The following is a 13,663-nucleotide window of genomic DNA, read 5'->3' as shown; positions in this document are numbered from 1 at the left end:
TCGGAAAACCAAAATACGAAAGTGCAAAACCCTTACGTGAGAAACTACACTGGCTCCCACTCAAGGAACGTATCACTTTTAAAGTATGCACCTTAGTCCACAAAATCATTCACGGTGAAGCTCCTGCATACATGTCTGATTTAATAGACCTGCCACCCAGAAACACTAAAAGATCATCCCGAACTTTCCTCAATCTCCACTTCCCTAAGTGCAAAGGCATAAAATACAAAGTACTACATGCATCAACCTTCTCTTATATGAGCACGCAATTCTGGAATACACTATCACGCAACCTGAAAACGATCTACGAACTAACCGACTTCCGCAAACTATTGAAGAATCATCTCTTTGAGAAAATTTATTGCAAGGATCAAAACACATGAAGCCCATACACACCAATAGAAATGCATCAATACACTCTCCCCTGAGTTCTCTTCCCCTGTATTTTCACCACACTCAAAACTCTACCCACAGATAAAATTGTTATACCCTAATGTTCTCTTACTATTGTTTAATCGCCCTATCAATCCCCCATTGTTACATTCCATTGTTCTATTCCCCAAATGATATTCTGACTTTGACTTTGTCTTCCCATAACTCTTCACAATGAAACCCATAATTGTAATGCAACAAATTGTATTTCCATCATTCACAATGTATTGTAAGCCACACTGAGCCCGCAAATAGGTGGGAAAATGTGGGATACAAATGCAATAAATAAATAAATAAATAAAATATCCCTTACTTTAAAGTAATGGAGGCAGTAGTAACATGACAATTAGTGGCCCACTTAGATCAATTTAATTTGTTACATTCATCACAATCAGGATTCCGTGCTGACCATAGCACAGAAACCTTATTGATCTCATTGTTGGATTACTTCAGGTTTCTTAAGTATCGGTCAGAGAGCTGTCATTATGCAATTGGATTTATCAAGTGCTTTTGATTTGGCTGATTATAAGGTTTAACTGGAAATTCTTGGTAAATTTTGGTGTCAGATGTAATGTTATGTCCTGGTTTAAGAGTTTCTGGACTACAAGATTGTATTGTGTTAAACTTCAAGATCAAATATCCGAGGCTATGTTTCTCTGTGTGTGACACACACAATCGACATTCTGTCTTTCTCCAACACATACACACACTCTGTCACAGTCTATCTGTCTCTCACTCACACACACATATACACTCTGTCACACACACACACACACTCGCACATTCACTCTCTCTCTCACACACACAGTCACTGTCAAACACACTCTGTCAAACATACACACTCAAAGGAAAACCTTGCTAGTGCCCGTTTCATTTCTTACAGAAATGGGCCTTTTCTTACTAGTATTCTATAACTACGTGCATAAATTTTGGAATGCCCATGAAAAGCCCATTTACCCACTCATAACCACACCCCTTGTTGCCTGCGTGCATTAAAATTTAGGCCCAGTGTGTTATAGAATATGCATAGGGAGTTGTACGTGTAAATTCTAATTGCCAATTAGTGCTCATTGTTGCTTAAGTGCTGTTAACAATGCTGATTGGCTTGTTAAGCCAATTAAGTTACATGCATTGTTACAGAATATGCTTGGATTTCGGCAGGGAATGCTAGGCGCGCTATAAAGAATCTGGGGGATAAGGGGTAATTTTGTAAAGAATCATCTACTTTTAGGCAACGATAATATGTAAATGGTGGTACTGAATCATTTATGCACATTAAAGTACTGATTAGTGTACAAGTACACGCCTTGTTTGCGTGGTGCAGACTTTTATGTGGGTGTGTATGTGGGCAGAGTATAGGTGGATTTGCATGTACATACGTAAATTATAACATATAATTTATGTGGGTTCTTGTCTTGTTACCATCTGAACATGGCATTTACACCAGCCCTAAGGCTGATGTAAGTTATTGCACCTTAAATTGAGGCACATTTTCAGCCAGTTAAGCTAGCATTTTATAATATGTAGCCAATAGACTTAAGATAGGTACCTTAAACAGCACTTTTAGTAGGTGTCTTGATATAAATTTACTGTCATAGTGCTGAGGCACTCCGTAAGGATATACAGCGGCGTTATCTGGACAGTGCCTGTTAGAAGCACTTACCCGGATAGCAGCTGCGCTCTTCGGATAAGTGCCTTTGAATATTGACCCAACAGTTAATAACACTAGTTTATTGTTTAATTGTAGTGATGTTATGATGTTATCAAATGTCAGTGCTATATAACACAAAAAGTGGGAGGGTGACCAAGGATACCAAAGACTGGAAGATGTATATTGGTAAAAGGAGTTTATTGAAGTGCGAAGACTCGACACAACGTTGTATATAAAATAAAGAAAGTAAATGTGTAATAGTATTTAGAAACATATCAACTATAAATTGATATAAATGAATTACACGAATGTATATACATGTATAGAACAAAATAAAATGTGTATAAATGTATATATTAGTGAGACATAAAATATATTTAACATTTTGTGTTATAACATAATATTTGTCATTTTTATTGTACCCATTATTAGGAAATACAATTTTATCTGTTGTATGTAGTTTTGCATATATTTTATGTATTCTACATGTTCTACATGTTTTTGTATTTGATTTGTTTTTAACTTTTATTATAAATATACATTTTTAGACTCCTGATGCAGGCCTAACGGCCGAAACACAACGTTGTGTCAAGTCTTCGCACTTCAATAAAGTCACAGTCACTATTCAGATAAGTTCCAGGAACGCCCTGCCCTGGCTTTGCCTGTACTCTGCATAGGGGGAGATAACTATATATGGCACCTAAAAAAAAAATCCACGCGCAAACATTGCCAACTAAGCGTATTCTATAATCGGTGCCTAGGTTTAGACGCAGTATCTAGTATATGCTTAGTTGATATTACAATGCCTAAAACTGTAGTGGACTGGAGGAGTGGCCTAGTGGTTAGAGCACCAGTCTTGACAGTCTTGACAGAGGTGCCCAGTTCAATTTCCACTGCTGCTTCTTGTGATCTTGGGCAAGTCACTTAACCCTCTGTTGCCTCAGGTACCAGCCTAGATTATGAGTTCTCCAGGGACAGGGAAATATCCCGAGTACCTGAATGAAACTCACCTTGAGCTACTACTGAAAAAGGTGTGAGCAAAATTCAAATAAATAATTAAAACTACGTGCCTCCATTTACACAAATGAAAACGTGGCATAAATACCGGCGGGAGATTCATGCACACTGGGCCATCCTATATAATAATTCTCACCACCAACGTTCTAATGTGGGACTGCCTGTGTCCGTGGCTCCTGGAGTTGCTGAGCTAGGCTCCATAGCCAGGATGACATCACTCACAGCTGATTCCAAGGCAAGGGGAGGAGTAGGGATCCGCGTGTTTCCCTACTCCTCCCCCTGCCTGGAAATCAGCTGTCAATGTGCCGCTCCCTGCCACTTCGGAGCAAGTGGCAGGGAGTGGCGCATCAAAAAGCTACAAGCAGAGCACATAAAAAAAAAACCCTCCCCCCACCCGAAGCACATCAACACCCCCACACACACACGTCATGGTCTCCCTCCCTCCCAGATCCCCGAGTTTCGCAGTCTCCCTCACACTTCCAGGATCCCCCCCCCCCCCCCAGTTCCAGGATCCCCCCTCGCTCACAGTTCCAGGGTTGTCGTGCCTCCCTTCCTTCCTCCCTCCCTCTCATCCACTGCCAGCCCCCATCCTTACGAATTTTTGAAGTCTCAGTTACCCAGTCGGGGTTATGGCAGACGACGGTGGCGACACCGGCAGCAGCAGCAGCATCGGTAAATGGCGTACAGGCTCAGCCCATCTGTCTCTCAGCTCTGGTTCCGCCCTCATTTTGGAAATGAGGGCGGGACCAGAGCTGAGAGACAGACGGCCTGAGCCTGTACGCCGTTTACCGATGCTGCTGCCATCGTCAACCGTAACCCCGACTGGGTAAGTGAGACTTCAAAAAATCGTAAGCAGGGGGCTGGCAGTGGATGGAAGGGAGGGAGGAAGGGAGGCATGATGACCCTTGACACCTATATTTAAAAAAAACCCTGCAGCCACTAAGGAAGATACAGCTAATTATAGACCTGTGAACTCCATGCTACAAAACGGACCTTTCCCAAAGGAAAAAGGAAAAATTTTACTCACCCCAATACCCAAAGACACAAAGAAAAATGCAAGCGAAATAACTAACTACAGACCAGTAGCATCTATACCACTAATCACCAAAATAACCGAAGGGATGGTAACCAAACAACTCACAAACTATCTCAACAAGTTCTCCATACTGCATGATGCCCAATCAGGATTCCGGTCAAATCACAGCACAGAAACAGTACTAATTACCCTAATGACCAAATTTAAACAAATGATTGCAACTGGCACCAATATACTCCTCTTACAATTTGACATGTCAAGTGCCTTTGATATGGTTGACCACGGAATCCTATTATACATTCTTGAATATTTTGGCATCGGAGGCAATGTCCTAAACTGGTTCAAGGGGTTTTTAACCTTACGCTCATATCAAGTCACATCAAATTCAACTAAGTCTGCTGCATGGACACCTGAGTGTGGAGTACCGCAGGGATCCCCCCCTCTCGCCAACTATTTTCAACCTAATGATGATCCCCTTGGCAAAACTTCTATCAAACTATAACCTCAACCCTATATGCCGATGAAGTAACGATATATATTCCTTTCAAATAAGACATTAATGAAATCTCCAACAAAATCAACCAAAGTCTACACATCATGAACACCTGGGCAGATGCATTCCGATTGAAACTGAACGTAGAAAAAACTCAATCCCTCATATTTACCTCCCAATACAACACGAATAAATTTACCGCTATTAACACACCTAAACTTAATCTGCCAATCTCAGAAACTTTAAAAATCCTTGGAGTCACTATTGACCGCCACCTAACACTTGAGACTCACGCGAACAACACAACCAAAAAGATGTTCTACTCCATGTGGAAACTGAAAAGAATAAGATCATTCTTTCCAAGATCTGTCTTCCGCAGCCTAGTGCAATCACTCGTACTCAGTCATCTGGACTACTGCAACTCACTATACGCAGGCTGCAAAGAACAAATACTAAGGAAACTTCAAACAGCCCAGAATACAGCAGCCAGACTCATCTTCGGAAAACCAAAATACGAAAGTGCAAAACCCTTACGTGAGAAACTACACTGGCTCCCACTCAAGGAACGTATCACTTTTAAAGTATGCACCTTAGTCCACAAAATCATTCACGGTGAAGCTCCTGCATACATGTCTGATTTAATAGACCTGCCACCCAGAAACACTAAAAGATCATCCCGAACTTTCCTCAATCTCCACTTCCCTAAGTGCAAAGGCATAAAATACAAAGTACTACATGCATCAACCTTCTCTTATATGAGCACGCAATTCTGGAATACACTATCACGCAACCTGAAAACGATCTACGAACTAACCGACTTCCGCAAACTATTGAAGAATCATCTCTTGAGAAAATTTATTGCAAGGATCAAAACACATGAAGCCCATACACACCAATAGAAATGCATCAATACACTCTCCCCTGAGTTCTCTTCCCCTGTATTTTCACCACACTCAAAACTCTACCCACAGATAAAATTGTTATACCCTAATGTTCTCTTACTATTGTTTAATCGCCCTATCAATCCCCCATTGTTACATTCCATTGTTCTATTCCCCAAATGATATTCTGACTTTGACTTTGTCTTCCCATAACTCTTCACAATGAAACCCATAATTGTAATGCAACAAATTGTATTTCCATCATTCACAATGTATTGTAAGCCACACTGAGCCCGCAAATAGGTGGGAAAATGTGGGATACAAATGCAATAAATAAATAAATAAATAAAATATCCCTTACTTTAAAGTAATGGAGGCAGTAGTAACATGACAATTAGTGGCCCACTTAGATCAATTTAATTTGTTACATTCATCACAATCAGGATTCCGTGCTGACCATAGCACAGAAACCTTATTGATCTCATTGTTGGATTACTTCAGGTTTCTTAAGTATCGGTCAGAGAGCTGTCATTATGCAATTGGATTTATCAAGTGCTTTTGATTTGGCTGATTATAAGGTTTAACTGGAAATTCTTGGTAAATTTTGGTGTCAGATGTAATGTTATGTCCTGGTTTAAGAGTTTCTGGACTACAAGATTGTATTGTGTTAAACTTCAAGATCAAATATCCGAGGCTATGTTTCTCTGTGTGTGACACACACAATCGACATTCTGTCTTTCTCCAACACATACACACACTCTGTCACAGTCTATCTGTCTCTCACTCACACACACATATACACTCTGTCACACACACACACACACTCGCACATTCACTCTCTCTCTCACACACACAGTCACTGTCAAACACACTCTGTCAAACATACACACTCAAAGGAAAACCTTGCTAGTGCCCGTTTCATTTCTTACAGAAATGGGCCTTTTCTTACTAGTATTCTATAACTACGTGCATAAATTTTGGAATGCCCATGAAAAGCCCATTTACCCACTCATAACCACACCCCTTGTTGCCTGCGTGCATTAAAATTTAGGCCCAGTGTGTTATAGAATATGCATAGGGAGTTGTACGTGTAAATTCTAATTGCCAATTAGTGCTCATTGTTGCTTAAGTGCTGTTAACAATGCTGATTGGCTTGTTAAGCCAATTAAGTTACATGCATTGTTACAGAATATGCTTGGATTTCGGCAGGGAATGCTAGGCGCGCTATAAAGAATCTGGGGGATAAGGGGTAATTTTGTAAAGAATCATCTACTTTTAGGCAACGATAATATGTAAATGGTGGTACTGAATCATTTATGCACATTAAAGTACTGATTAGTGTACAAGTACACGCCTTGTTTGCGTGGTGCAGACTTTTATGTGGGTGTGTATGTGGGCAGAGTATAGGTGGATTTGCATGTACATACGTAAATTATAACATATAATTTATGTGGGTTCTTGTCTTGTTACCATCTGAACATGGCATTTACACCAGCCCTAAGGCTGATGTAAGTTATTGCACCTTAAATTGAGGCACATTTTCAGCCAGTTAAGCTAGCATTTTATAATATGTAGCCAATAGACTTAAGATAGGTACCTTAAACAGCACTTTTAGTAGGTGTCTTGATATAAATTTACTGTCATAGTGCTGAGGCACTCCGTAAGGATATACAGCGGCGTTATCTGGACAGTGCCTGTTAGAAGCACTTACCCGGATAGCAGCTGCGCTCTTCGGATAAGTGCCTTTGAATATTGACCCAACAGTTAATAACACTAGTTTATTGTTTAATTGTAGTGATGTTATGATGTTATCAAATGTCAGTGCTATATAACACAAAAAGTGGGAGGGTGACCAAGGATACCAAAGACTGGAAGATGTATATTGGTAAAAGGAGTTTATTGAAGTGCGAAGACTCGACACAACGTTGTATATAAAATAAAGAAAGTAAATGTGTAATAAGTATTTAGAAACATATCAACTATAAATTGATATAAATGAATTACACGAATGTATATACATGTATAGAACAAAATAAAATGTGTATAAATGTATATATTAGTGAGACATAAAATATATTTAACATTTTGTGTTATAACATAATATTTGTCATTTTTATTGTACCCATTATTAGGAAATACAATTTTATCTGTTGTATGTAGTTTTGCATATATTTTATGTATTCTACATGTTCTACATGTTTTTGTATTTGATTTGTTTTTAACTTTTATTATAAATATACATTTTTAGACTCCTGATGCAGGCCTAACGGCCGAAACACAACGTTGTGTCAAGTCTTCGCACTTCAATAAAGTCACAGTCACTATTCAGATAAGTTCCAGGAACGCCCTGCCCTGGCTTTGCCTGTACTCTGCATAGGGGGAGATAACTATATATGGCACCTAAAAAAAAAATCCACGCGCAAACATTGCCAACTAAGCGTATTCTATAATCGGTGCCTAGGTTTAGACGCAGTATCTAGTATATGCTTAGTTGATATTACAATGCCTAAAACTGTAGTGGACTGGAGGAGTGGCCTAGTGGTTAGAGCACCAGTCTTGACAGTCTTGACAGAGGTGCCCAGTTCAATTTCCACTGCTGCTTCTTGTGATCTTGGGCAAGTCACTTAACCCTCTGTTGCCTCAGGTACCAGCCTAGATTATGAGTTCTCCAGGGACAGGGAAATATCCCGAGTACCTGAATGAAACTCACCTTGAGCTACTACTGAAAAAGGTGTGAGCAAAATTCAAATAAATAATTAAAACTACGTGCCTCCATTTACACAAATGAAAACGTGGCATAAATACCGGCGGGAGATTCATGCACACTGGGCCATCCTATATAATAATTCTCACCACCAACGTTCTAATGTGGGACTGCCTGTGTCCGTGGCTCCTGGAGTTGCTGAGCTAGGCTCCATAGCCAGGATGACATCACTCACAGCTGATTCCAAGGCAAGGGGAGGAGTAGGGATCCGCGTGTTTCCCTACTCCTCCCCCTGCCTGGAAATCAGCTGTCAATGTGCCGCTCCCTGCCACTTCGGAGCAAGTGGCAGGGAGTGGCGCATCAAAAAGCTACAAGCAGAGCACATAAAAAAAAAACCCTCCCCCCACCCGAAGCACATCAACACCCCCACACACACACGTCATGGTCTCCCTCCCTCCCAGATCCCCGAGTTTCGCAGTCTCCCTCACACTTCCAGGATCCCCCCCCCCCCCCAGTTCCAGGATCCCCCCTCGCTCACAGTTCCAGGGTTGTCGTGCCTCCCTTCCTTCCTCCCTCCCTCTCATCCACTGCCAGCCCCCATCCTTACGAATTTTTGAAGTCTCAGTTACCCAGTCGGGGTTATGGCAGACGACGGTGGCGACACCGGCAGCAGCAGCAGCATCGGTAAATGGCGTACAGGCTCAGCCCATCTGTCTCTCAGCTCTGGTTCCGCCCTCATTTTGGAAATGAGGGCGGGACCAGAGCTGAGAGACAGACGGCCTGAGCCTGTACGCCGTTTACCGATGCTGCTGCCATCGTCAACCGTAACCCCGACTGGGTAAGTGAGACTTCAAAAAATCGTAAGCAGGGGGCTGGCAGTGGATGGAAGGGAGGGAGGAAGGGAGGCATGATGACCCTTGACACCTATATTTAAAAAAAACCCTGCAGCCACTAAGGAAGATACAGCTAATTATAGACCTGTGAACTCCATGCTACAAAACGGACCTTTCCCAAAGGAAAAAGGAAAAATTTTACTCACCCCAATACCCAAAGACACAAAGAAAAATGCAAGCGAAATAACTAACTACAGACCAGTAGCATCTATACCACTAATCACCAAAATAACCGAAGGGATGGTAACCAAACAACTCACAAACTATCTCAACAAGTTCTCCATACTGCATGATGCCCAATCAGGATTCCGGTCAAATCACAGCACAGAAACAGTACTAATTACCCTAATGACCAAATTTAAACAAATGATTGCAACTGGCACCAATATACTCCTCTTACAATTTGACATGTCAAGTGCCTTTGATATGGTTGACCACGGAATCCTATTATACATTCTTGAATATTTTGGCATCGGAGGCAATGTCCTAAACTGGTTCAAGGGGTTTTTAACCTTACGCTCATATCAAGTCACATCAAATTCAACTAAGTCTGCTGCATGGACACCTGAGTGTGGAGTACCGCAGGGATCCCCCCCTCTCGCCAACTATTTTCAACCTAATGATGATCCCCTTGGCAAAACTTCTATCAAACTATAACCTCAACCCTATATGCCGATGAAGTAACGATATATATTCCTTTCAAATAAGACATTAATGAAATCTCCAACAAAATCAACCAAAGTCTACACATCATGAACACCTGGGCAGATGCATTCCGATTGAAACTGAACGTAGAAAAAACTCAATCCCTCATATTTACCTCCCAATACAACACGAATAAATTTACCGCTATTAACACACCTAAACTTAATCTGCCAATCTCAGAAACTTTAAAAATCCTTGGAGTCACTATTGACCGCCACCTAACACTTGAGACTCACGCGAACAACACAACCAAAAAGATGTTCTACTCCATGTGGAAACTGAAAAGAATAAGATCATTCTTTCCAAGATCTGTCTTCCGCAGCCTAGTGCAATCACTCGTACTCAGTCATCTGGACTACTGCAACTCACTATACGCAGGCTGCAAAGAACAAATACTAAGGAAACTTCAAACAGCCCAGAATACAGCAGCCAGACTCATCTTCGGAAAACCAAAATACGAAAGTGCAAAACCCTTACGTGAGAAACTACACTGGCTCCCACTCAAGGAACGTATCACTTTTAAAGTATGCACCTTAGTCCACAAAATCATTCACGGTGAAGCTCCTGCATACATGTCTGATTTAATAGACCTGCCACCCAGAAACACTAAAAGATCATCCCGAACTTTCCTCAATCTCCACTTCCCTAAGTGCAAAGGCATAAAATACAAAGTACTACATGCATCAACCTTCTCTTATATGAGCACGCAATTCTGGAATACACTATCACGCAACCTGAAAACGATCTACGAACTAACCGACTTCCGCAAACTATTGAAGAATCATCTCTTTGAGAAAATTTATTGCAAGGATCAAAACACATGAAGCCCATACACACCAATAGAAATGCATCAATACACTCTCCCCTGAGTTCTCTTCCCCTGTATTTTCACCACACTCAAAACTCTACCCACAGATAAAATTGTTATACCCTAATGTTCTCTTACTATTGTTTAATCGCCCTATCAATCCCCCATTGTTACATTCCATTGTTCTATTCCCCAAATGATATTCTGACTTTGACTTTGTCTTCCCATAACTCTTCACAATGAAACCCATAATTGTAATGCAACAAATTGTATTTCCATCATTCACAATGTATTGTAAGCCACACTGAGCCCGCAAATAGGTGGGAAAATGTGGGATACAAATGCAATAAATAAATAAATAAATAAATAAAATATCCCTTACTTTAAAGTAATGGAGGCAGTAGTAACATGACAATTAGTGGCCCACTTAGATCAATTTAATTTGTTACATTCATCACAATCAGGATTCCGTGCTGACCATAGCACAGAAACCTTATTGATCTCATTGTTGGATTACTTCAGGTTTCTTAAGTATCGGTCAGAGAGCTGTCATTATGCAATTGGATTTATCAAGTGCTTTTGATTTGGCTGATTATAAGGTTTAACTGGAAATTCTTGGTAAATTTTGGTGTCAGATGTAATGTTATGTCCTGGTTTAAGAGTTTCTGGACTACAAGATTGTATTGTGTTAAACTTCAAGATCAAATATCCGAGGCTATGTTTCTCTGTGTGTGACACACACAATCGACATTCTGTCTTTCTCCAACACATACACACACTCTGTCACAGTCTATCTGTCTCTCACTCACACACAAATATACACTCTGTCACACACACACACACACTCGCACATTCACTCTCTCTCTCACACACACAGTCACTGTCAAACACACTCTGTCAAACATACACACTCAAAGGAAAACCTTGCTAGTGCCCGTTTCATTTCTTACAGAAACGGGCCTTTTCTTACTAGTATTCTACAACTACGTGCATAAATTTTGGAATGCCCATGAAAAGCCCATTTACCCACTCATAACCACACCCCTTGTTGCCTGCGTGCATTAAAATTTAGGCCCAGTGTGTTATAGAATATGCATAGGGAGTTGTACGTGTAAATTCTAATTGCCAATTAGTGCTCATTGTTGCTTAAGTGCGGTTAACAATGCTGATTGGCTTGTTAAGCCAATTAAGTTACATGCATTGTTACAGAATATGCTTGGATTTCGGCAGGGAATGCTAGGCGCGCTATAAAGAATCTGGGGGATAAGGGGTAATTTTGTAAAGAATCATCTACTTTTAGGCAACGATAATATGTAAATGGTGGTACTGAATCATTTATGCACATTAAAGTACTGATTAGTGTACAAGTACACGCCTTGTTTGCGTGGTGCAGACTTTTATGTGGGTGTGTATGTGGGCAGAGTATAGGTGGATTTGCATGTACATACGTAAATTATAACATATAATTTATGTGGGTTCTTGTCTTGTTACCATCTGAACATGGCATTTACACCAGCCCTAAGGCTGATGTAAGTTATTGCACCTTAAATTGAGGCACATTTTCAGCCAGTTAAGCTAGCATTTTATAATATGTAGCCAATAGACTTAAGATAGGTACCTTAAACAGCACTTTTAGTAGGTGTCTTGATATAAATTTACTGTCATAGTGCTGAGGCACTCCGTAAGGATATACAGCGGCGTTATCTGGACAGTGCCTGTTAGAAGCACTTACCCGGATAGCAGCTGCGCTCTTCGGATAAGTGCCTTTGAATATTGACCCAACAGTTAATAACACTAGTTTATTGTTTAATTGTAGTGATGTTATGATGTTATCAAATGTCAGTGCTATATAACACAAAAAGTGGGAGGGTGACCAAGGATACCAAAGACTGGAAGATGTATATTGGTAAAAGGAGTTTATTGAAGTGCGAAGACTCGACACAACGTTGTATATAAAATAAAGAAAGTAAATGTGTAATAAGTATTTAGAAACATATCAACTATAAATTGATATAAATGAATTACACGAATGTATATACATGTATAGAACAAAATAAAATGTGTATAAATGTATATATTAGTGAGACATAAAATATATTTAACATTTTGTGTTATAACATAATATTTGTCATTTTTATTGTACCCATTATTAGGAAATACAATTTTATCTGTTGTATGTAGTTTTGCATATATTTTATGTATTCTACATGTTCTACATGTTTTTGTATTTGATTTGTTTTTAACTTTTATTATAAATATACATTTTTAGACTCCTGATGCAGGCCTAACGGCCGAAACACAACGTTGTGTCAAGTCTTCGCACTTCAATAAACTCCTTTTACCAATATACGTCTTCCAGTCTTTGGTATCCTTGGTCACCCTCCCACTTTTTGTGTTATATTGTTGTTTTTCCGTGGGGCGTTCTGAGTTCTCTGTCCTTGGACGGATTTCTTTATCAAATGTCAGTGCAACATGTTTGTGCAATAATTCACAGTAGCTGTTCCCAATATCAGTTTTAGACGGGGTAGGCCACGCATAGCAGCTGTAAGTCGTATTTACGTGCATACCAGTTAAACAGGAAGAACAAAGTAACGTTCAAAGGCAACGTATGCGATTCGTGTTTGCTGTAGCATGCCTGAGCAGAGCATCACTGAATGTATATTTCATCAGCACTGCAACAGAAATAAAGCAACAAAACCAGCAGGTTCACTTGCCTCTGGATGGTACAAGAGGTAAGCAATAGCCCACTTCAGTACTGTGGTGGTTGTTTCGACCCCTGCTCCAAATATGTCACCCACAGTCATGAGGAGGTAATCATCAGTCAACCCCACCTCTTGGAACTGCTGTTTCGTTTCCATATTAAGCTTTGCATTTAAAAGTGCATCCATCAGATCATTCACTTTATCATTTCTGTATGCTTCCTAGATGGAAAAACAAACCATCTGGGGTTATATTGTTCTTTTATAACATTTCTACCCCGCCCTCCAAAATTAAAAAAAAAAAAATTCACATAGGTCAGTTTACTAAACAAAAAAAAAATACA

The 13,663-nt window shown here is 40.1% G+C and overlaps 1 protein-coding gene across 1 annotated transcript in view; it reads right to left on the bottom strand.

The window, feature by feature from the left end:
* The window catches only part of LOC115469991 (steroid 17-alpha-hydroxylase/17,20 lyase), an 85,079-nt gene that overhangs the window by 30,270 nt on the left and 41,146 nt on the right, over positions 1-13,663 (bottom strand). Inside the window, exon 5 of the mRNA XM_030202822.1 lies at positions 13,335-13,541. Within this exon, the coding sequence (XP_030058682.1) occupies positions 13,335-13,541 (207 nt within the window). The remainder of the gene's footprint in view (positions 1-13,334; positions 13,542-13,663) is intronic.

The sequence above is a fragment of the Microcaecilia unicolor genome, chromosome 5 (genome assembly GCF_901765095.1).
Source record: "Microcaecilia unicolor chromosome 5, aMicUni1.1, whole genome shotgun sequence".
Lineage (NCBI taxonomy): Eukaryota > Metazoa > Chordata > Amphibia > Gymnophiona > Siphonopidae > Microcaecilia > Microcaecilia unicolor.
The sequence above is the reverse complement of the archived record's forward strand: the minus strand, read 5'-3'. Positions and strand labels throughout refer to the sequence as shown.